A 26,285-nucleotide genomic window follows, 5' to 3' on the forward strand; every position below is an offset into this window, starting at 1 on the left:
TCCATCCCATATGCCTGAAAATCATGATCGCAGAGAGTTTTGCAAGGCGTGTGCACACCTCTATGGCTGATGAGAGGGGTCTATCACACACAGTTGTGACTTCTCTATTGTTTACCACTAGTACGATGGCGTTAGCTAGCTAGGCTTCTTTCTAGTGTTTCATCGATGGGCTTGTGGTGTACATTGAGCCGACTGTCGACCGTTGCTTCAGATGCTACCACATGTCCTTTTGTTTGGATTTCAGATGTGGGAGTGTGAGACATCAATAATCTATCTTAGCATGGCTGCACCGTAGTGCACAGCACGTGTCCATTAATTGATGTCAGTTCGTGTATCAGGTCAGACTGAATAATCCAGCATTCCATGTTTGTTTATTCTTTTCTGTTCTTGTTTTTGGCGAGCACAGCAGGTGCTCTGTTTGCAAATTAAAGTGGAAAATAACACGGGTAATCTGGATGAAAACTATTTAAAGGGGAAAATAATTACTCTAACCAATGTATAAGCAGAGTTAAAAAAAATATATATAGTTCTCTCTCCCGGATGTAAATGCATGCAGGATCGAAGCTTATGATCGATGTTCAAAACGAATAGTAAATCAAGTGAAGTGCACATCTGGTGTCTCTTTCGGACATTGAAGATCACATCTTGTGCGAGCTACAGTTGGTTGCTCAGCCGAAGCAGCAGAGCATTTTTCCCATGGCGGTGGGCGTGGTCCCTTTGGAGTCTGGACCTGATCATCTCCACGGCAGCAGCTTCTCCCTCCTCTGCCTCCTTGTTCTGGATCGTCAGGACCTGGTTCCGTCGCGTCTCCAGTTTCTGCTGCAAATCAGACGAAGATCAGTACAAAACGATAATTAGTATTTTTCACAAGTTGTATATATGCTTGTTCTCATGTGTGTGTACAATTTGCATGTTTTTACCATTGTCCCTTTTGTGATTTCTCACAGAAGAGGTGAGCATGAGCATATCCTTGGGTGTTACTCTGAAACTGAATTTTGCAACTAACTGAAGAGACGGCCAGGAAGGCAAGGTTCAGATTCAGAGCCGAGGCCTCTCGTGTTCGGAGCTTCTCGTCAACGGATGACTAGGTTCTTGGGGTTCTCCCGCGACACGACAGAATCGATGGCATCTTCTGCTCGGCCCTGAAGCACAGCAATTATCAAGTTAAGAATGGCCAAACATGCATGCAATTGCAGAGAGAAGAATTCTGCTGTGCAAAGTTCAGTTAAATTCAGATGAGTATGGGCCACCTGTTGTCGGCGTTGCTCTTCTGGTTCTCACCCCACGTCTTCACCATTAACAGCTTCCTCTTCATCTCCCTTCTCCAGCACTGCGTCTGTGAGTCCATCAAATTTTAACAGTGATAATGAGGGGTAAAGGAGTCTAAAAAATTGAAGTATCAATCCTTAACTGTACAGGACCAAATACTATTTAAGACTCCATTTCGATCTTCAGCATGTACCAAAGAATCTTCCAGAAAATGCATGCAATTAAATCACGAACAAACAAATCTGTAAACATGCAACACGGCTACCTGCCTGTCGTACATCTTTCTCACATATCACCAAACCAGGGCCCATCAACCGAACAGCGTGTATTATATTAAAAAACTGCAGACACCTCACACATGCGCTACTACTAACTCTTGGTAGGGATGCTGCTGGTAGTATACACGACAATAAAAGTAAAGATACAGATATGAATAAGCACCTGCAAGGAGAGGCAGACTTGTCCATCGCAGAAAATGTTGAGCAGTTCGATCTCAGAAATGCAGTGACGAACCTCTGAAACTGCAGCCTAGTTTTTTCCGAGGAAGGACACGAGATTGCAGCTTATTCAGAATTGTGCCTTGAGCTGAAAAGACAGACAAGCAGACAATATATAAGTATGAGGCAATGAGAGAGTTACATAAATCTTGCGAATTGAACTACTGCTTGGTCTTTTATTGGAGAAAAGTTAGTACCTTGATTACGGCATCAACCCATGATCAAAGCATACACTAGGGTGGTTGGAATGTTTGTTGGCTGCTTCCCGAATGGCAGCCTTTGCAACCTCAGCTCTGTCTTCATCATTCCCCCGTAGTCCACAATTGATTTTCACGATGCTGGGGAGATTTTCGATTCCGAGATCAAAATCAATGCTAGTATGTGCGTCAAATGCTGTCCAGAAGTCTTCTAACTTGGGCATGGCTCCAGCCGCAAACAACAAATTGATCCCAAAATACGGAATATGATAATAAAACATGGTCAAGCATGAGAATCCAACTTCACCACAGATTATTACTAACTTGGGCACGTCTTCGGGCTCTCCTGTTGAAGGATTTCTAAATGCACATTTACCAAATTTCAGAACCAGATAACGCAGAACAGGTAAGCCTCCAAGGATATAGAAATCTTTCTGCCCAACTCCGACCAATTGAAGGCGTAAGTCTTGGAGGTTGATAAGGGATCCCACGCACTTTGGAACATGTGGAATACTCCAAGACCAGACTACAAGCTTCCGGAGGCTAAGTGGCATAGGGAAAAAAGATTCCCCTACAAATTCGGGGCCATCGCAAACAGTTAGAGAGAGAAGGTTCCCTAGGTTTTTAAGGGAAGCAACAATGATAGTATTCTTGGACTCCTTTTCAGCAGCGTTCACTCGGTTAGCAGACCTATAATCATCAAAATCAAGGGTCACTGCTTTCAGACTCTGCAACTGCTCAAATTCTTGCAGGAAGCTAAATGACTGGCTATAGACACTGGCAGACTTCAATTTCTCCAGTGCTTGCAGCTTGGAAATTCCACATGGAAGTGTAACCTCGCCGTTGACAAATAGGTGCACCAATCTCTTGAGATTGACAATAGATGCTGGTAACTCATGAACATAGGTGCCTCTTAAATCCAGTATCTCTAGGCACCATGCATAGGCGTCCAATTTGTTCTGGGAGCTTGCTTACTTTCTTTGTTCCTCGGAGGCTGAGGTACCTCAGCTGAAACAACCTCTCTATATTTTCAAGATGATGCAAGAGCGCAAGGGTCAGCCAGTAAGAGAACTAGGCAAGGTCCAGATTCAGAGTCCGAGACCTCTTGTGTTCTGAGCGTCACGTCAAGGGCCGCCTTGTGCTTGGTGTCGTTCTCCCACGACACGACAACATCGACGACATCTTCTGCTCAGCCCTGAAGAACGGCATTTTTCCAGTTAAGAGTTTATACTGTCCAAACACACATGCATATATGAGGATTTATTTATGCAAAGTTCAGTTGAGTTGAGTTTGGGCCATCTTTACTTTCAGGAAACGCATGCAATTAATTCAGGAACAAACAAATGTGTGTATACTTGTACATCTTCTTGTTACTTGCCTGTCATCTTTCTCACATTATCACGAAACAGAAGGCCAATAACTCAATATGTACTAATATCTGTATCTGAAGGGTGCAAGTGCAACACGCAGTTCTCTAGCCGGGGATGGTGGGAGTACAGTATACACGGCAATCAGAATAAAGATATACGGAGTACTAAGTTTGACTAAGTACTACGTACCAGCAGGAATGATGAATTGTCCTCGCAGAGAATGATGACTTGTTCGATCTCATAAATGCAGTGATGATGAACCTTTGGAATTATAGCCTAACTGGAATTGTTCCCTGAGCTGAAAAAGACAGACAGAGGATCATATGAGGCAATGAGAGAGATACATAAATCTTATGAATTAAAGTACATGTCCTTTTACGGGAGAAAAAGTTAGTACCTCGATTCCGGCATCGCGTTATCATAGGAAAGATAGACTACGGCGGTTGGGATGTGCGTTGGCTGCTTCCTGAATGGCAGCCTTTGCAGCGTCATGTAAGTGCAGAGGAGTCCGCCACACAAGCGATCACGGTGGCCAGGGCGCTGGAGAAGGTGCGAGGTGTTTGAATAGGTGTTGGGCCGTTGGATAGGAATTGGGTGTGGGCCATGGGCCAGTGTTGGATTGTACCTCGCGGTATATAAGCGAGAGTGTGGGACTCTGTGAGATTATGAAATTTGAAATAGAGATCATTCTGTCCTCTCATCCCTGCTTATCCTTTCCCTCACGCTATCCTCCTCTCGCCTCCCCTTCGGCTCCGACTCCCCTCCGTCCCCTACCTCTACTCCGGCTAGCCGCCGACCAATTTCTGGACCCCGTAGGGTGTGACAGTTGGTATCAGAGCCGTCGATCCTCTCCGCCGTGCTCGGCCGATTTTTTTTTTTCCGATTCGTACCCAGCAAATCCAAGGCGACGGTAGCGGATCACCCTAGGGTTCGATCCGCGTAATCCCTGACCTGAGGTGGGTTGATTCGGAGAAATTGGCGACAACGACGACATTCAAGCCAAGTCCGCAGTCGCGCTTCATCGTCGACGAGATGGAGGCGTTCCAGGAAAGGATGCTGAAGGAATTTGTGGAGATCCGCGCCGTGCAGAGCAAGCTGCTCGCCGTCGACGGGCTCAGTGCACAGCTCGAAGCCCTCGACGCCAAGCTGACCGAGCAAGGCGCGCGGCTCGATCAGGTGCAGGTCAAGGTAGATTTATCCCGCAACACGCTCGGTCAAGTGCAGCAGAGTCAGGCGCATACGGCGCAGATGCACAAGCAGCAGTGCACGCATGAGATGGCGTCGCCGACGACGTCCGAGGTATCCGATGGCATCCTCGGAGCGGGACCTCGCTCGATGGGGCGTGCACCGCCACCCCCTATTCAGGTACCTGAAATTCAGCACGGTCCACCCATTCCTCTTATGCCTGAAGGAGATGAGACCATGGGCAAACGTCAATGGATGCCGAAGATGGATTTTCCTCGGTTTGATGGCACAGACGTGCGCATCTGGTTGGATAAGTGCGAAGCATTCTTCAGGCTGTATCACATTCCTGACAGTTTCAAGGTCACATCGGCATCTCTGTATCTGTCAGAGAACGCAGCCCGTTGGTACCAGGCATTCAAACAGTCAGGGGAATTTCATTCATGGGAGCAGTTTCGTCAAGCAATTTTACTGGAATTTGATGTGGATGTGTACAGACAAAAGATGAAGGAGCTGATGCTGCTAAAACAAGTGGATACTGTCGAGGAGTATAAGCAGCAGTTTCTGCAACTGGTTTACACACTGAAGTTGTATGAACCCACAGTTAGTGATACGTTTCTGGTCACATTTGTACTGGGTCTCAAGGAGGAGCTTCGATCAGCTGTGGAGTTTCAAATACCAGGCACTGTTCAGTTGGCGGCTCATATGCATCCGTTCAAGAAGGATTGCTTCTGCAACAGAAAACCCACAAAACCAGTGTTCCAAAAACTGCATACACCAAGTCTGACAGCCGTTCTGGGCTAGCAGCTGGAGAATTATGGAAGGCAAAACAACTGAAGGAATATCGCAGAGCAAATGGACTGTGTTACAAGTGTGGAGAGAAGTTTGTGCCAGGGCATGTGTGTAACCAGACTGCAGCAGGGGGTGCTCAGTTGAAAGCAACTGAAGTCCTCACTACACAGGAGATCATTTCAGATACAGTGTTGGATGCATTAGTAGCAGGAGCACAAGCAGAATGTGCAACTATTTCAGTCAATGCTTTGTCTGGGGCACAAAATCCCAAAACCATCCAATTGAGAGCTCTAGTACAGAACAAAGTAGTGTTGATACTAGTGGACTCTGGCAGCACACATACTTTTGTGGACAAGGCCTTTCTGGAAAAAATCTCAGTTACTGCTGGACCTCTGGCAGTTCCTTTACAAGTAAAAGTGGTAAATGACAGTGTGATTTCTTGTACTGAGAAAGTTTCTCAACTGACCTAGTGGATGCAAGGGCACAGTTTCACAAATTCTATGCAGGTTCTGCCCCTAGGAGGCCATGGCATTATACCGGGAATGGATTGGCTGGAGCAATGGGGTGTAATGCAGTGTCACTGGGCTGACAAATGGATACAATTTCAGTATCAGGGCAAGGATGTCAGGTTACAAGGTGTGCTGCCTGTTAAACAAGAAAGTATTGAAGAGATTTCTGCTGATCAGTTACTGAAATGGGAAAAAGGAAATGAAGTATGGGCTACTGCTCTGTTAAACAGAATAGTTATGGCTCCTGTTATAGAAATTCCTCAGGAAGTGCAACAAGTTTTGGACAGAAACAAACAGGTGTTCCAGGAACCCACAACCCTTCCTCCACATAGAGCTTTTGATCATAAAATAAATCTAGTACCAGATGCTGCTCCTGTAAACTGTAGACCTTACAGGTACTACCCTTTACAGAAAGATGAGATTGAGAAGCAGGTGAAGGAGATGTTGGAAGATGCTGCTCCTGTAAACTGTAGACCTTACAGGTACTCCCCTTTACAGAAAGATGAGATTGAGAAGCAAGTGAAGGAGATGTTGGACACTGGTCTGATTACACCCAGCATCAGTCCTTTTGCTACTCCAGTATTGTTAGTCAAAAAGAAAGATGGGACATGGAGGTTCTGTGTGGACTACAGAAAACTGAATGCCATTACTGTGAAAAACAAGTTTCCAATGCCAGTAATAGATAAGATTTTGGATGAGTTAGGAGGAGAAAAATGGTTCTCTAAATTGGATCTCAGAGCTGGTTACCACCAGATAAGGATGAAAGAAGAAGATGAGTACAAAACAGCATTCAAAACTCACCATGGACAGTTCCAATTTAGAGTTATGCCTTTTGGATTGGCCACTGCTCTAGGGACTTTTCAGTGTGTTATGAACTTTGCCTTTGCAGGGGTCAACAGAAAATATGTTCTGGTTTTTATGGATGACATACTTGTGTTCAGTGGAACTTTGGAGGAGCACATTGAACATCTGCAGTTAGTATTTGATATACTAAAGGAGAATCAGCTGTTTGTGAAGGAGAGCAAATGTGCTTTTGCCCAACAGTCCTTGGAATATCTGGGACACATCATTTCTGACAAAGGTGTGTCTATTGATCCTGCTAAGACTGAAGTCATGCTACAGTGGCCAGTGCCAACATCTGTAACTGAATTAAGGAGTTTCCTAGGCCTTACTGGGTATTACAGGAAATTTGTCAGAAACTATGGGTTGCTGGCAAAACCCTTGACTGTTCTCCTAAAGAAGCAAGCATTTGTGTGGACTAAGACAACACAACAAGCTTTTGAATTGCTAAAGAAGGCCATGGTTAGTACACCTGTGTTAGCCTTGCCCAATTTTGGCAAGACTTTCACTGTTGAAACTGATGCATGTAACACTGGGATGGGAGCTGTACTGTCTCAAGAAGGGCATCATGTGGCATATTATAGCAAAGCTTTGGGCATGCAGAATTAGAAGAAATCAATATATGAGAAGGAGTTTCTGGCAATCATGTTAGCCATTGATAGATGGAGATCCTACTTAAGCAGAGCCCCATTTGTAATTAAAATAGACCATCAAAGTCTATGTCACTTGGGAGATCAAAACCTTACATCTGATTTGCAAAGGAAGGCAATGACAAAACTGGTAGGTCTACAATTCTCCATACAGTACAAAAAAGGGGTGGAAAACACTGCTGCAGATGCTTTGTCTAGAGTAGCTCATTTATTTTTGGTGCAAAGTGTGTCCACCAGCAAACCTGTGTGGATACAGGAAGTTCTCAACTCATACTTTGTGGACCCAGAAGCTCTGGCATTGTTACAAAAGTTAGCTGTAGATCCTGCAGCCTGTCCTGGTTTTCAACTGCAGGAAGGGCTTCTGAAACAAGACAGCAAGATTTGGATTGGAGCAAATGAGGGTCTGAAAACAAAACTGGTTCAGGCATTTCATTCCACTCCAGTAGGAGGGCACTCAGGTATTCTACCAACATATCACAGAGTTAAACAGCTGTTCAGTTGGAGAGGGATGAGAACGGATGTGGAAAATTTTGTCAAGCAATGTGCTGTATGTCAACAAGCTAAACATGAGTTGTGCAAATCACCAGGCCTATTACAACCACTTCCCATTCCTGACAGTCCTTGGCAAGCCATCAGTATGGATTTCATCGAGGGATTGCCCAAGTCAGAAGGATATTCAGCTATTTTGGTAGTGGTGGATCGTTTCACAAAGGTTAGCCACTTCCTACCTTTGAAACATCCCTTCACAGCAGCATCTGTGGCCAAGATATTTCTCAACAACATTGTCAAACTGCATGGACTACCACTGGCAATTGTGTCAGACAGAGACAAGATTTTCACTAGCTCCTTTTGGAAAGAATTGTTCAGGATATGGGGCACTGAATTACAAATGAGCACAGCCTATCATCCCCAGACTGATGGACAAATAGAACGGGTCAATCAGTGTTTGGAAATGTACATGAGGTGTGTTGTCCATGAATTCCCAACCAAGTAGGTAGCCTGGCTGCCCCAAGCTGAATTTTGGTACAACTCCACCTATCATTCATCTCTGGGATGTACTCCATATAAAGCTCTCTATGGGTATACACCCAATATGGGCCAGCTATTGGGACAAACACCTTCCAGTCACCCTGATGTCAATGAGTGGTTGTCCACACACACTCAGCATACAGCAGCTCTGAAGGATCATCTAGCAAGGGCTCAGTGCAAGTATAAACACTTTGCGGACAGAAAACGATCTGACAGAGTGTTTACACCAGGTGAAATGGTATATCTGAGACTGCAACCTTATGCTCAGTCCATGGTGGTAAACCATCCTTGCAAGAAGCTAGCTCTGAAGTACTTTGGACCTTACAAAATTTTGGACAAGGTGGGCAATGCTGCATACCGACTGGAGCTACCCAGAGGAAGCCAGGTACATCCAGTTTTCCATGTATCTCAGCTCAAGGGACATGTGCCAGACCACACTCCGGTGTTCACCACTCTGCCAGTTCCGACCGATCTATCTGTCCCTGGAGTTATACCTGAAGAAATCTTGGATAGACGTCTGGTCAAGAAAGGGAATGCATCCCACCTGCAAATCTTGGTCAAGTGGTCCAAAATGCCTGCGGCCTCAGATACGTGGGAGGACTATGAGGTGATCAAGGAGCGTTTTCTGGCGGCACCAGCATGGGGGCACGCTGGATCTTCAGGGGCGGGACCTGTAAGTGCAGAGGAGTCCGCCACACAAGCGATCACGGTGGCCAGGGCGCTAGAGAAGGCGCGAGGTGTTTGAATAGGTGTTGGGCCGTTGGATAGGAATTGGGTGTGGGCCGTGGGCCAGTGTTGGGTTGTACCTCGCGGTATATAAGCGAGAGTGTGGGACTTTGTGAGATTATGAAATTTGTAATAGAGATCATTCTGTCCTCTCATCCCTGCTTATCCTCTCCCTCACGCTATCCTCCTCTCGCCTCCCCTTCGGCTCCGACTCCCCTCCGTCCCCTACCTCTACTCCGGCTAGCCGCCGACCAATTTCTGGACCCCGTAGGGTGTGACACGTCAGTTCCGGTCCTATTGAATGTTAGTTCTTGTCGTATTTGATATCTGGTTTTAACGAGGCTGGGGAGATTTTCGATTCTGAGATCAAAATCACCGCCAGTACCGAGATACTTAGTTTCCGCTCTGTTAAGTGCTATCCAGAGGTCTTCTAACTTGGGCATGGCTCCAGCCGCAAACGTCAAATTCATACTATCTGCACGCAGACTATTATAATCAAATCTCCTCAAGCATGGGAATCCAAGTTCACCACAGACTATGACCCTTGTAACTTCAGGAACTTCAGGCTCTCCTATTAATGTAAGCATGGTATATCTAATTTCAACAATTCTCACAATCAGACAACGCAGAATAGGTAAGCCTCCAAGGATATAGAAATCTTTCTGCTTAGCTCGAATAGATTTAGGTGTAACTCCTGGAGGTTGACAATGGAGCCCACCCAATTTGGAACATGGAAAATACTAGAACGCAAGAGTTTCAGCTTCTGGAGGCTATGTGGCATTGGGCACAAAGACTCCCTTAGAAATTCAGGGCCAGCCCAAACAGTTAGAGAGAGAAGGTTCCCTAGGTTTTTAAGGGAAGCAACAATAATAGTTTTCTTGGACTCATTTTCAGCATTCACTCGGTCAGCATAATTATACCCCTCAAAATTAAGGGCCAATACCTTCAGACTCTGCAGCTGCCCAAATTCTTGCAGGAAGTTAAATGACTGGTTATAGACAGAGACAACCTTCAATTTCTCCAGTGCCTGCAACTTGGAAATTCCACAAGGAATTGTAACATTCTTGGTTACTAATAGGCGCACCAGGCTCTTGAGATTGACAATAGATGTTGGTAACTCACAAACAGAGGTGCCTCTTAACTCCAGTATCTCTAAACACCATAGGCGTCCGATTTGTTCTGGAAGCTTGCTTACTTTCTTTGCCCATCGGAGACTCAGGTACCTCAGCTGAAACGATTTATCTATATTTTCAAGATGATGGTTCTCCATGAAGGAAATATGCCCTAGAGGCAATAATAAAGTTATTATTTATTTCCTTATATCATGATAAATGTTTATTATTCATGCTAGAATTGTATTAACCGGAAACATAATACACGTGTGAATACATAGACAAACAGAGTGTCACTAGTATGCCTCTACTTGACTAGCTCGTTAATCAAAGATGGTTATGTTTCCTAACCATGGACAAAGAGTTGTTATTTGATTAACGGGATCACATCATTAGGTGAATGATCTGATTGACATGACCCATTCAATTAGCTTAGCACCCGATCGTTTAGTATGTTGCTATTGCTTTCTTCATGACTTATACATGTTCCTATGACTATGAGATTATGCAACTCCCGTTTGCCGGAGGAACACTTTGTGTGCTACCAAACGTCACAACGTAAATGGGTGATTATAAAGGTGCTCTACAGGTGTCTCCAAAGGTACATGTTGGGTTGGCGTATTTCGAGATTAGGATTTGTCACTCCGAATGTCGGAGAGGTACCTCTGGGCCCTCTCGGTAATGCACATCACATAAGCCTTGCAAGCATTGCAACTAATGAGTTAGTTGCGAGATGATGTATTACGGAACGAGTAAAGAGACTTGCCGGTAACGAGATTGAACTAGGTATTGGATACCGACGATCCAATCTCGGGCAAGTAACATTCCGATGACAAAGGGAACAACGTATGTTGTTATGCGGTCTGATCGATAAAGATCTTCGTAGAATATGTAGGAGCCAATATGGGCATCCAGGTCCCGCGATTGGTTATTGACCGGAGACGTGTCTCGGTCATGTCTACATTGTTCTCGAACCGTAGGGTCCGCACGCTTAAGGTTTCGATGACAGTTATATAATGAGTTTATGAGTTTTGATGTACCGAAGAAGTTCGGAGTCCCGGACGAGATCGGGGACATGACGAGGAGTCTCGAAATGGTCGAGACGTAAAGATCGATATATTGGACGACTATATTCGGACATCGGAAAGGTTCCGAGTGGTTCGGGTATTTTCGGAGTACCGGAGAGTTATGGGAATTCGCCGGGAGAAGTATTGGGCCTTATTGGGCCATACGGGAAAGATAGAGGGGCTGTCTAGGGCAGGCCGCGCGCCCCCCAAGGCCTAGTCCGAATTGGACTAGGGGGAGGGGCTGCGCCCCTTCCTTGTTTCCTACTCCTACTACATGGAAGGACTCCTAGTTGGACTAGGAAAGGGGGAATCCTACTCCCAGTGGGAGTAGGACTCCCCTAGGGCGCGCCATAGAGAGGGCCGGCCCTCCCCTCCTCCACTCCTTTCTATACGGGGGCAGGGGGCACCCCATAGACACACAAGTTGATCTTCGTGATCGTTCCTTAGCCGTGTGCGGTGCCCCCCTCCACCATATTCCACCTCGGTCATATTGTAGCGGTGCTTAGGCGAAGCCCTGCAACGGTAGAACATCAAGATCGTCACCACGCCGTCGTGCTGACGGAACTCCTCCCCGACGCTTTGCTGGATTGGAGTCCGGAGATCGTCATCGAACTGAACGTGTGCCAAGAACTCGGAGGTGCCGGAGTAACGGTGCTTGGATCGGTCGGATCGTGAAGACGTACGACTACATCAACCTAACGCTTCCGTTGTCGATCTACAAGGGTACGTAGATCACACTCTCCCCCTCTCGTTGCTATGCATCACCATGATCTTGCGTGTGCGTAAGAAATTTTTTGAAATTACTACGTTCCCCAACAGTGGCATCCGAGCCTAGGTTTTATATGTTGATGTTATATGCACGAGTAGAACACAAGTGAGTTGTGGGCAATATAAGTCATACTTCTTACCAGCATGTCATACTTTGGTTTGGCGGTATTGTTGGACGAAGCGGCCCGGACCGACATTACGCGTACGCTTACGCGAGACCGGTTCTCCCGACGTGCTTTGCACAAAGGTGGCTAGCGGGTGACAGTTTCTCCAACTTTAGTTGAACCAAGTGTGGCTACGCCCGGTCCTTGCGAAGGTTAAAATAGCACCAACTTGACAAACTATCGTTGTGGTTTTGATGCGTAGGTAAGATTGGTTCTTGCTTAAGCCCGTAGCAGCCACGTAAAACTTGCAACAACAAAGTAGAGGACGTCTAACTTGTTTTTGCAGGGCATGTTGTGATGTGATATGGTCAAGACATGATGCTAAATTTTATTGTATGAGATGATCATGTTTTGTAACCGAGTTATCGGCAACTGGCAGGAGCCATATGGTTGTCGCTTTATTGTATGCAATGCAATCGCGCTGTAATGCTTTACTTTATCACTAAGCGGTAGCGATAGTCGTGGAAGCATAAGATTGGCGAGACGAAAATGATGCTACGATGGAGATCAAGGTGTCGCGCCGGTGACGATGGTGATCACGATGGTGCTTCGAAGATGGAGATCACGAGCATAAGATGATGATGGCCATATCATATCACTTATATTGATTGCATGTGATGTTTATCTTTTATGCATCTTATCTTGCTTTGATTGACGGTAGCATTATAAGATGATCTCTCACTAATTATCAAGAAGTGTTCTCCCTGAGTATGCACCGTTGCGAAAGTTCTTCGTGCTGAGACACCATGTGATGATCGGGTGTGATAGGCTCTACGTTCAAATACAACGGGTGCAAAACAGTTGCACACGTGGAATACTCAGGTTATACTTGACGAGCCAAGCATATACAGATATGGCCTCGGAACACGGAGACCGAAAGGTCGAGCATGAATCATATAGTAGATATGATCAGGATAGCGATGTTCACCAATGAAACTACTCCATCTCACGTGATGATCAGACATGGTTTAGTTGATTTGGATCACGTAATCACTTAGAGGATTAGAGGGATGTCTATCTAAGTGGGAGTTCTTAAGTAATATGATTAATTGAACTTAAATTTATCATGAACTTAGTCCTAGTAGTATTTTGCAAATTATGTTGTAGATCAATAGCTCGCGTTGTTGCTTCCCTGTGTTTATTTTGATATGTTCCTAGAGAAAATTGTGTTGAAAGATGTTAGTAGCAATGATGTGGATTGGAGCCGTGATCTGAGGTTTATCCTCATTGCTGCACAGAAGAATTATGTCCTTGATGCACCGCTAGGTGACAGACCTATTGCAGGAGCATATGTAGACGTTATGAACGTTTGGCTAGCTCAATATGATGACTGCTTGATAGTTTAGTGCACCATGCTTAATGGCTTAGAATTGGGACTTCAAAGACGTTTTTGAACGTCATGGAGCATATGAGATATTCCAGGAGTTGAAGTTAATATTTCAAGCAAATACCCGAGTTGAGAGATATGAAGTCTCCAACAAGTTCTATAGCTAAAAGATGGAGGAGAATCGCTCAACTAGTGAGCATGTGCTCAGATTGTCTGAGTACTACAATCGCTTGAATCAAGTGGGAGTTAATCTTCCAGATAAGATAGTGATTGACAGAATTCTCTAGACACCATCACCAAGTTAGTATAACTTCGTGATGAACTATGATATGCAAGGGATAACGGAAATGATTCCCAAGCTCTTCGTAATGCGGAAATTGACGAAGGTAGAAATCGAGAAAAATATCAAGTGTTGATGGTAGACAAGACCACTAGTTTCAAGAAAGGGGCAGAGGGAAGAAGGGGAACTTCAATAAGAACAGCAAGCAAGTTGCTGCTCAAGTGAAGAAGCCCAAGTCTGGTCCTAAGCCTGAGACTAAGTGCTTCTACTGCAATGGGACTGGTCACTGGAAGCGGAACTACCCCAAGTGATTGGCGGATAAGAAGGATGGCAAAGTGAACATAAGTATATTTGATATACATGTTATTGATGTGTACTTTACTAGTGTTTATAGCAACCCCTCAGTATTTGATACTAGTTCAGTTGCTAAGATTAGTAACTCGAAACAGGAGTTGCAGAATAAACAGAGACTAGTTAAGGGTGAAGTGACGATGTGTGTTGGAAGTGGTTCCAAGATTGATATGATCATCATCGTAGACTCCCTGTACTTTCGAGATTAGTGTTGAACCTAAATAAGTGTTATTTGGTGTTTGCGTTGAGCATGAATATGATTTGATCATGTTTATTGCAATACAGTTATTCATTTAAGTTAGAGAACAATTGTTGTTCTGTTTACATGAATAAAACCTTCTATGGTCATACACATCAACGAAAATGGTTTGTTGGATCTCGATTGTAGTGATACACATATTCATAATATTGAAGCCAAAAGATGCAAAGTTAATAATGATAGTGCAACTTATTTGTAGCACTGCCGTTTAGGTCATATTGGTGTAAAGTGCATGAAGAAACTCCATGCTGATGGGATTTTGGAATCACTTGATTATGAATCACTTGATGCTTGCGTACCATGCCTCATGGGCAAGATGACTAAGACTCCGTTCTCTAGAGCGAGCAACTGACTTATTGGAAATAATACATACTGATGTATGCGGTCCGATGAGTGTTAAGGCTCACGGCAAGTATCGTTATTTTCTGAACTTCACAGATGATTTGAGCAGATATGGGTATATCTACTTGATGAAACATAAGTCTGAAACATTTGAAAAGTTCAAAGAATTTCAGAGTGAAGTGGAAAATCATCGTAACAAGAAAATAAAGTTTCTACGATCTGATCGTGGAGAAGAGTATTTGAATTACGAGTTTGGTCTTCAGTTAAAACAATGTGAAATAGTTTCACTACTCACGCCACCTGGAACACCACAGTGTAATGGTGTGTCCGAACGTCATAACCGTACTTTATTGGATATAGTGCAATCTATGATGTCTCTTACCGATCTACCACTATCGTTTTGGGGTTATGCATTAGAGACAGCTACATTCACGTTAAATAGGGCACCATCTAAATCCGTTGAGACGACACCATATGAACTATGGTTTGGCAAGAAACCTAAGCTGTCGTTTCTTAAAGTTTGGGACTGCGATGCTTATGTGAAAAAGTTTCAACATGATAAGCTCGAACCCAAATCGGAGAAGTAAATCTTCATAGGATATCCAAAGGAAACTATTGGATACACCTTCTATCACAGATCCGAAGACAAGACTTTTGTTGCTAAATTCGGAAACTTTCTAGAGAAGGAGTTTCTCTCGAAAGAAGTGAGTGGGAGGAAAGTAAAAAACTTGATAAGGTAATTGTACCTTTTCCCTTATTGGAAAGTAGTTCATCACAGAAATCTGTTCCTGTGACTACTACACCAATTAGTGAGGAAGCTAATGATGATGATCATGTAACTTCAGATCAAGTTACTACCGAATCTCGCAGGTAAACCAGAGTGAGATCCGCACCAGAGTGGTACTGTAATCCTGTTCTGGAAGTCATGTTACTAGACCATGATGAACTTGCGAACTATGAGGAAGCGATGATGAGCCCAGATTTCGCAAAATGGCTTGAGGCCATGAAATCTGAGATGGGATCCATGTATGAGAACAAAGTATGGACTTTGGTTGACTTGCCCGATGATCGGCAAGCAATTGAGAATAAATGGATCTTCAAGAGGAAGACGGACGCTGATAGTAGTGTTACTATCTACAAAGCTAGAATTGTCGCAAAAGGTTTTCGACAAGTTCAAGGTGTTGACTACGATGAGACTTTCTCACTCGTATCTATGCTTAAGTCTGTCCGGATCATGTTAGCAATTGCCGCATTTTATGAAATCTGGCAAATGGATAAACAAAACTGCATTCCTTAATGGATTTATTAAAGAAGAGTTGTATGTGATGCAACAAGAAGGTTTTGTCAATCCTAAAGGTACTAACAAAATATACAAGCTCCAGCGATCCATTTATGGACTGGTGCAAGCATCTCGGAGTTGGAATATACGCTTTGATAAGTTGATCAAAGCATATAGTTTTATACAGACTTGCGGTGAAGCCTGTATTTACTAGAAAGTGAGTGGGAGCACTACAGCATTTCTGATAAGTATATGTGAATGACATATTGTTGATCAGAGACAATGTAGAATTATTCTGCAAAGCATAAAGGAGTGTTTGAAAGGAGTTTTTCAAAGAAAGACCTCGGTGAAGCTGCTTACATATTGAGCATCAAGATCTATAGAGATAGATCAAGACGCTTGATAAGTTTTTTTTCAATAAGTACAAACCTTGACAAGATTTTGAAGTAGTTCAAAATGGAGCAGTCAAAGAAAGAGTTCTTGCCTGTGTTACAAGGTGTGAAGTTGAGTAAGACTCAAAGCCCGACCACGGCAGAAGATAGAAAGAGAATGAAAGTCATTCCCTATGCCTCAGTCATAGGTTCTATAAAGTATGCCATGCTGTGTACCAGATCTATTGTATACCATACACTGAGTTAAGATAGGGAGTACAATAGTGATCTAGGAGTAGATCAATGGACAGCGGTCAAAATTATCCTTACTGGAATAAGGATATGTTTCTCGATTACGGAGGTGACAAAAGGTTCGTCGTAAAGGGTTACGTTGATGCAAGTTTTGACACTGATCCAGATGACTCTAAGTCTCAATCTGGATACATATTGAAAGTGGGAGCAATTAGCTAGAGTAGCTCCATGCAGAGCATTGTTGACATAGAAATTTGCAAAATACATGCGGATCTGAATGTGGCAGACCCGTTGACTAAACTTCTCTCACAAGCAAAACATGATCACTTTTTGGGTCTTAATCACATAGCGATGTGAACTAGATTATTGAATCTAGTAAACCCTTTGGGTGTTAGTCACATGGAGATGTGAACCAATCATATAAAGATGTGAATTATTGATGTTAAATCACATGGCGATGTGATCTAGATTATTGACTCTAGTGCAAGTGGGAGACTGAAGGAAATATGCCCTAGAGGCAATAATAAAGTTATTATTTATTTCCTTATATCATGATAAATGTTTATTATTCATGCTAGAATTGTATTAACCGGAAACGTAATACACGTGTGAATACATAGACAAACAGAGTGTCACTAGTATGCCTCTACTTGACTAGCTTGTTAATCAAAGATGGTTATGTTTCCTAACCATGGACAAAGAGTTGTTATTTGATTAACGGGATCACATCATTAGGTGAATGATCTGATTGACATGACCCATTCAATTAGCTTAGCACCCGATCGTTTAGTATGTTGCTATTGCTTTCTTCATGACTTATACATGTTCCTATGACTATGAGATTATGCAACTCCCGTTTGCCGGAGGAACACTTTGTGTGCTACCAAACGTCACAACGTAAATGGGTGATTATAAAGGTGCTCTACAGGTGTCTCCAAAGGTACATGTTGGGTTGGCGTATTTCGAGATTAGGATTTGTCACTCCGAATGTCGGAGAGGTACCTCTGGGCCCTCTCGGTAATGCACATCACATAAGCCTTGCAAGCATTGCAACTAATGAGTTAGTTGCGAGATGATGTATTACGGAACGAGTAAAAGAGACTTGCCGGTAACGAGATTGAACTAGGTATTGGATACCGACGATCGAATCTCGGGCAAGTAACATTCCGATGACAAAGGGAACAACGTATGTTGTTATGCGGTCTGATCGATAAAGATCTTCGTAGAATATGTAGGAGCCAATATGGGCATCCAGGTCCCGCGATTGGTTATTGACCGGAGACGTGTCTCGGTCATGTCTACATTGTTCTCGAACCGTAGGGTCCGCACGCTTAAGGTTTCGATGACAGTTATATAATGAGTTTATGAGTTTTGATGTACCGAAGAAGTTCGGAGTCCCGGACGAGATCGGGGACATGACGAGGAGTCTCGAAATGGTCAAGACGTAAAGATCGATATATTGGACGACTATATTCGGACATCGGAAAGGTTCCGAGTGGTTCGGGTATTTTCGGAGTACCGGAGAGTTACGGGAATTCGCCGGGAGAAGTATTGGCCCTTATTGGGCCATACGGGAAAGATAGAGGGGCTGTCTAGGGCAGGCCGCGCGCCCCCCAAGGCCTAGTCCGAATTGGACTAGGGGGAGGGTCTGCGCCCCTTCCTTGTTTCCTACTCCTACTACATGGAAGGACTCCTAGTTGGACTAGGAAAGGGGGAATCCTACTCCCGGTGGGAGTAGGACTCCCCTAGGGCGCGCCATAGAGAGGGCCGGCCCTCCCCTCCTCCACTCCTTTATATACGGGGGCAGGGGGCACCCCATAGACACACAAGTTGATCTTCGTGATCGTTCCTTAGCCGTGTGCGGTGCCCCCCTCCACCATATTCCACCTCGGTCATATTGTAGCGGTGCTTAGGCGAAGCCCTGCAACGGTAGAACATCAAGATCGTCACCACGCCGTCATGCTGACGGAACTCCTCCCCGACGCTTTGCTGGATCGGAGTCCGGAGATCGTCATCGAACTGAACGTGTGCCAAGAACTCGGAGGTGCCGGAGTAACGGTGCTTGGATCGGTCGGATCGTGAAGACGTACGACTACATCAACCTAACGCTTCCGTTGTCGATCTACAAGGGTACGTAGATCACACTCTCCCCCTCTCGTTGCTATGCATCACCATGATCTTGCGTGTGCGTAGGAATTTTTTTGAAATTACTACGTTCCCCAACACTCCAGTTGGTCGCAATCTTCAAAGTCCGGAAAACGCAAATGCCTGAACTTATCCATAGAAGGAATTTTCACAGATTCCCCAAACACATCAAGTGATCGGACATGAGACAACACCAGGCCTCTTGGTACTATCAGTTCTTTTTGCTTGCCGGCTTGCAGGGAGAGCCGACGAACTTTGCTTTGTGTCCCAACAGTTAAACTAGGAACACCTACCAAAGTAACAAAGTTTTCTTCGATGGATTTGGATATGATGAAATCAAGAATTGTGTCATGAAGTCGCCAACTTTTTACCATACCATATCTGTTTGTATCCCCAGGTTGGATCAAACTCCTATTGATGAGCTCATTAAAACACCTTTCTCCGAACTGATATGTTTTACTATATCCGGCTTCTGTATGAATTATTCTTTCAGCAATCCATCTATTTATCAAAAATTTCTTCTTAATAGAAAAATCTTCAGGGAATATACTCAAACATAAAAGACAAGATTTTAGATGAGCAGGCAGATCAAAGTAACTAAGTGACAATATCTTCATCATTCCTTCAACGCTGGGATTTCTTTCAAGTGCTCGACCAATAGAATCTTCAACTTGTTTCCATGATCCCTCTGTCCTTTTAGTATTGGCCAACAAACCAGATATAGCAATGATTGCCAAAGGCAACCCAGCACATTTTTCCAAAATATTCTCAGAAACCTTTTTAAGGTATGCGGGGCAATTTTCTTCATAGTTGAATAGTCTTGTGTAAAATAACTGCCTGGAATGCACCATATCAAGGGGCCTTATGGAATAAATATCTCCATTGAATGGTGTTGAATGGCATGATTCAGCAACATCATTTTTACGGGTAGTGGTGATTATGATACTGCCAGAACTAGTGAGGGGAAATGCAAGCTTAATAATATCCCATGTATCCACGTCCCATATATCATCAAGAACAACAAAATACCTGCACGAGGATACATGGTTGATATCAATGAGACAATATTATAAATAGTGTACACCAAGGTAGAAAAATACATAAGACTATAAACATGTTCATAGTGGCAGCATAAGAATACACCCCTGAGTGATGCTAATTAGTTCGGCAAATTATGGTGAGGTGGGTGAATGGGTGATACCCAACAATTTAAACAAGATTCATTACCATGGAAAAGATCAAGGGTGACTAAACAAGAGATTCAACACAACATTATGATGTATGTACATACTTTACTAGTCTAGAAAGGATCTTGATTAGGTGATCATGAAATTTAAAGAGTCCACCTAGGTGTGGATCTAAACATCCTATGATTTAAAATCAAGAAAACCTATGTATAATACAATATGGAAAAGTTCATTTCTACTCTTGACTATTGTTTTTCCTTACATTTCCTGTAACCAATTTATGGGGCCAGTTAACTCTAAACTATTGTTTTTTCCTGTTTGAGCGACCACAATGTTTGGTGACGCACATGATGACATGATGCCGAGGCAACAACCGAGGCCTTGGGGATCTCATCACAATTGGGACATGAGATAAGAGGGAGGAAGTAGTACAAGTCCATACAGATGCAGGCTGGATACGATGCGTCCAAAGATTAAGAGCACAAATGGAAAAGGTGGAAGAAAAAGAAGGTGACGGGCATGGCATGGCCTGCCCTGAATTGGACATGGGATAAAGTACTCCAAAAATGGTTTGGATATCATGGAAAGCCCAAAAATACTTACAAAGAGAAGTGAGAGAAGTCGATAATTAATACATGCATGAAAATGAACTTTTTCCACATAACAAAAGTGTATGAGTGGTGTTATTGTTAGCAATGGGCCAAGACTAGCTACTTGATCTGCGCCCTAAGAACATGGCTAGTAGAGAAAATATAATAAGAGGTGTAAGCATGCTATAAGAGTTGTCACATCATATTTGTGTTGAGTTGAAGAACAGAGAAGAGAACGAACTGTATATTTGTAGTCATCTGTAACACGAGCTCGAAGAAACTATGTGAGTTAGGTGGGTCAGATATTGATGGGGTAGTATATTTCTATAACGAAAATTTATTTGGTGGGCTATTAGAATAACCAAATATGATATGGCAATGGTATATAACCAGGAGTTGACTCTATCATTATCCTTGCACATATTAGAATCAAACGATGGATACATGCTAGTGCCATGCTACCTAAAGCCATCATTTATAATCACTCTTATGATGAGATTAGATATCAGATATTATATTTGTCTTGGAGCACATGTAGAGGGAGGCTCTTGCGGGAGAGCTCACTCTCCTCATTTTTCATTCTCTCTCTCCTCCATATAAGCAAAAGTCTCATTTAAGCAGACTATACCCCCCAACCCTCCCCCCTATTATACTTCCTTTAAGGTTGTGCTATATGCTCATTGATGGGAGTAGCTATGTATTAAACATGGTATTATACCGAAGGTAACAAAAAAGGGCATATTTAACGAACGGACGTTTGTAATATGTATCGTGTTAGTACTCTCAGTTTTTATTTACTTGGCAACATGAACTTCACCACAATATATGACCATTACTTTATTATAGCAATTTATGGAAAAAATGAACGAAAAGTATATGGAACTATTTTTGTTACACAAATTACAAGATGATTTTCATGTGAAATATCTAAATATTTTTATACTACAACATGACAAGTTGGAAAAGAAATTGTACATTTTGTCTGCCAGGAAATCGACGATCTTGCTAATGAGTTGTTGTATACTCCCTGCTTCGGTGTCGGCATAACTTTGATCACTAACTTCACTAAAAATAGTTCTCATGATATTCATCATGTCTGGATTTCTCGACACGGATAAGAAGGCCCGGCATTTGAACTCTCCTTTGAGGTCTTGATACACTTGATTTGCAAGAGTTGTCTTTCCCATCCCACCGGATCCCACGATGGATACTAAGTTCATTTTCTCTTGTGTTGACGCATCTTGTGTCAATAGTTTAATTATCTCAGCTTTAGGTTCATCAATTCCGACAAGCTGAGAGGCTTGCTGAAAGATAGCAAGGGCTCTAGGGTCAGCATAAGGATTTGTTTTGAGCACATCAGTCAATCGCATACGCAAAAATATAGGTCTAATCATTCCAGCAAAGCGCTCAAAATCCTCATCATCCTTTTTCTTGGATGGTTTCGGAGGAAAAGGCATGGGTTTCTGAACCCATGGTTCTCTTTATTTACCATGTTTCCTAGCAACGAAGTCTCTTTTATCATAACGTTGATTCTTTGGTTGTGGGTTATCAAGATCAACAGCAGGTTCAACTTCTACATCATTATCATTACTAGGTTGAGCATCATCATGAACATCATCATTAACATTTTCACTAGGTTCATGTTCATTACCAGATTGTGTTTCAGCATCAGACATAGATATATCATTTGGATTATCAGGTGGTTCAACAATAGGTTCACTAGAAGTTTGCACAGTTCTATCATTTTTCTTTTTCTTCCTTTTAGAAGAACTAGGTGCATCAATATTATTTCTTTGAGAATCTTGCTCGATTCTCTTAGGGTGGCCTTCAGGATACAAAGGTTCGTGAGTCATTCTACCAGTTCTAGTAGCCACTCTAACAGCATAATCATTTTTCTTACTATTCATTTCATCAAGCATTTCTTTCTGAGCTTTAAGTACTTGTTCTACTTGAGTGGTAACCATAGAAGCATGTTTGCTAACAAGTTTAATTTCACCTCTAATATTATCCATATAATCACTCAAGCGTTTAATCATAAAGGTATTCTGCTTTAATTGTCTACCAAAATAAGCATTAAAGTCATCTTGCTTAAACATAAAGTCATCAAACTCATCCAAGCACTGACTAGCAATTTTAGTAGGAGGGACTTCAACTTTATCATATCTATAGAGAGAATTTACCTTTACTACCTGTGTCGGGATATCGGGAGGTTCTTCAGTAAATAAGTAATTGATATCATATACTTCTTCAACAGGCGGTAAATTAAGACCATGTATTTCTTCAATAGGAGGTAAATTCTTAACATCTTCAGCTTTAATACTTTTTTCCTTCATAGATTTCTTTGCCTCTTGCATATCTTCGGGACTGAGAAATAGAACACCTCTCTTCTTCGGAGTTGGTTTAGGAATAGGCTCAGCAATTGGCTCAGGAGCTGGCTCAGGAGTTGGCTCGGGAGGTGGCTCAGGAGGTGCCCAATTATTTTCATTTGCCAACATATTATTCAATAAAATTTTAGTGTCATCCGGTGTTCTTTCCCTGAAAAGAGAACCAACACAACTATCCAGGTAATCTCTGGAAGCATCAGTTAGTCCATTATAAAAGATATCAAATATTTCAGGTTTCTTAAGAGGATGATCAGACAAAGCATTAAGTAACTTGAGAAGCCTCCCCCAAGCTTGTGGGAGACTCTCTTCTTCAATTTGCACAAAATTGTATATTTCCCTCAAAGCAGCTTGTTTCTTATGAGCAGGGAAATATTTAGCAGAGAAGTAATAAATCATATCCTGGGGACTTTGTGTTGGGGAACGTTGCAGAAAACAAAAATTTTCCTACGGTTTCACCAATATCCATCTATGAGTTCATCTAGCAACGATTGATTGGATGCATCTACATACCTTTGTAGATCGCGAGCGGAAGTGTTCAAAGAACGGGGATGAGGTAGTCGAACACGACGTGATCCAAATCACCGGAGATCCTAGCACCGAACGGACGGCACCTCCGCGTTCAACACACGTACGGTTAGCGTAACGTCTCCTTCTTCTTTATTCAGCAAGGGGAAAGGAGAGGTTGAGGGAGATGGCTCCAGCAGCAGCACGACGGCGTGGTGTTGATGGAGTTGCAGTACTCCGGCAGGGCTTCGCCAAGCACTATGGAGGAGGAGGAGGTGTTGGAGAGGGAGAGGGAGGCAACCAAAGGCATGGATGAAAAAGCCCTCCTTCCCCCACTATATATACGAGGGCCTAGGGGGGGGGGCGCCGGCCCTAGGAGATCCAATCTCCTAGGGGGGGCGGCGGCCAAGGGAGGTTTCCCTCCCCCCAAGGCACCTAAGGGTGCCTTCCACTTGTGGGACTCTTCCCCTTTGGAAACCCTAGACGCATGGGCCTCTTGGGGCTGGTGCCCTTGGCCCATGTAGGCCAAGGCACACCCCCTATAGCCCATGTGCCCCCCCCGGGATAGGTGGCCCCACCCGGTGGACCCCCGGGACCCTTCCGGTGGTCCCAGTACAATACAGGTGACCCCGAAACTTGTCCCGATGCCCGAAATAGCACTTCCTATATATAATTCTTTACCTCCGGACCATTCCGGAACTCCTCGTGACGTCCGGGATCTCATCCGGGACTCCGAACAACATTCGGGTTACTGCATATACATATCCCTACAAACCTAGCGTCACCGAACCTTAAGTGTGTAGACCCTACGGGTTCGGGAGACATGTAGACATGACCGAGATCGCTCTCCGGTCAATAACCAACAGCGGGATCTGGATACCCATGTTGGCTCCCACATGCTCCTTGATGATCTCATCAGATGAACCACGATGTCGAGGATTCAAGCAACCCCGTATACAATTCCCTTTGTCAATCGGTATGTTACTTGCCCGAGATCTGATCGTCGGTATCCCAATACCTCGTTCAATCTCGTTACCGGCAAGTCACTTTACTCGTACCATAATGCATGATCCCATGACTAGACACTTGGTCACTTTGAGCTCATGATGATGATGCATTACCAAGTGGGCCCAGTGATACCTCTCCGTCATACGGAGTGACAAATCCCAGTCTTGATCCGTGTCAACCCAACAGACACTTTCGGAGATACCCGTAGCATACCTTTATAGTCACCCAGTTACGTTGTGACGTTTGGTACACCCAAAGCACTCCTACGGTGTCCGGGAGTTACACGATCTCATGGTCTAAGGAAAGGACTTGACATTGGAAAAACTCTAGAAAACGAACTATACGATCTTGTGCTATGTTTAGGATTGGGTCTTGTCCATCACATCATTCTCCTAATGATGTGATCTCGTTATCAATGACATCCAATGTCCATAGTCAGGAAACCATGACTATCTGTTGATCAACGAGCTAGTCAACTAGAGGCTTACTAGGGACATGTTGGTGTCTATTATTCACACATGTATTACGATTTCCGGATAACACAATTATAGCATGAATAAAGACAATTATCATGAACAAGGAAATATAATAATAATTCTTTTATTATTGCCTCTAGGGCATATTTCCAACAGTCTCCCACTTGCACTAGAGTCAATCATCTAGTTACATTGTGATGAATCGAACACCCATGGAATTCTGGTGTTGATCATGTTTTGCTCTAGGGAGAGGTTTAGTCAACGGATCTGCGACATTCAGGTCCGTATGTACTTTACAAATATCTATGTCTCCATCTTGAACATTTTCACGAATGGAGTTGAAGCGATGCTTGATGTGCCTTGTCTTCTTGTGAAACCTGGGCTCCTTGGCAAGAGCAATAGCTCAAGTGTTGTCACAGAAGAGCTTGATCGGCCCCGACGCATTGGGTATGACTCCTAGGTCGGTGATGAACTCCTTCACCCAAATTGCTTCATGCGCTGCCTCCGAGGCTGCCATGTACTCCGCTTCACATGTAGATCCCGCCACGACGCTCTGCTTGCAACTGCACCAGCTTACTGCCCCACCATTCAAAATATACACGTATCCGGTTTGTGACTTAGAGTCATCCAGATCTGTGTCGAAGCTAGCGTCGACGTAACCCTTTACGACGAGCTCTTCGTCACCTCCATAAACGAGAAACATTTTCTTAGTCCTTTTCAGGTACTTCAGGATATTCTTGACCGCTGTCCAGTGTTCCTTGCCGGGATTACTTTGGTACCTTCCTACCAAACTTACGGCAAGGTTTACATCAGGTCTGGTACACAGCATGGCATACATAATAGACCCTATGGCTGAGGCATAGGGGATGACACTCATCTCTTCTATATCTTCTGCCGTGGTCGGACATTGAGCTAAGCTCAATTTCACACCTTGTAATATAGACAAGAACCCCTTCTTAGACTGATCCATATTGAACTTCTTCAATATCTTATCAAGGTATGTGCTTTGTGAAAGACCTATGAGGCGTCTTGATCTATCTCTGTAGATCTTGATGCCTAATATATAAGCAGCTTCTCCAAGGTCCTTCATTGAAAAACTCTTATTCAAGTAGGCCTTGATGCTGTCCAAGAGTTCTATATCATTTCCCATCAAAAGTATGTCATCTACATATAATATGAGAAATGTTACAGAGCTCCCACTCACTTTCTTGTAAACGCAAGCTTCTCCATAAGTCTGCGTAAACCCAAACGCTTTGATCATCTCATCAAAGCGAATGTTCCAACTCCGAGATGCTTGCACCAGCCCATAAATCGAGCGTTGGAGCTTGCACACCTTGTCAGCATTCTTAGGATCGACA

The 26,285-nt window shown here is 43.6% G+C and overlaps 1 protein-coding gene across 1 annotated transcript; it reads right to left on the reverse strand.

Moving 5' to 3' along the window:
• Window positions 1–654: 654 nt before the first annotated feature.
• Window positions 655–21,925, reverse strand: LOC125517072 (disease resistance protein RGA5-like). The gene is made up of 5 exons (XM_087530980.1): window positions 21,531–21,925; window positions 18,900–19,807; window positions 2,560–2,885; window positions 1,086–1,142; window positions 655–819 (listed from the first exon to the last, which is right to left on the reverse strand). Exons 1-5 carry the CDS (start codon window positions 21,923–21,925, stop codon window positions 655–657), a joined length of 1,851 nt encoding a protein of 616 aa, XP_087387106.1.
• Between the last annotated feature and the right edge of the window lie 4,360 nt (window positions 21,926–26,285).

This window comes from Triticum urartu, chromosome 6A (genome assembly GCF_056163025.1).
Source record: "Triticum urartu cultivar PI428250 chromosome 6A, HENAU_Tu73, whole genome shotgun sequence".
Lineage (NCBI taxonomy): Eukaryota > Viridiplantae > Streptophyta > Magnoliopsida > Poales > Poaceae > Triticum > Triticum urartu.

Excerpts from the sequence above, each read along its gene's own strand:
- LOC125517072 (XM_087530980.1), bottom strand. The coding sequence starts at position 21,925 with ATGCGATTGACTGATGTGCTCAAAACAAATCCTTATGCTGACCCTAGA. Across the intron at positions 2,886-18,899 it reads TTCTATGGATAAGTTCAGGC|TGGATTTAAGAGGCACCTAT; the intron begins ATTTGCGTTTTC and ends GCCTAGAGATAC. Across the intron at positions 1,143-2,559 it reads GGAACCTTCTCTCTCTAACT|GGCCGAGCAGAAGATGCCAT; the intron begins GTTTGCGATGGC and ends GCTGTGCTTCAG.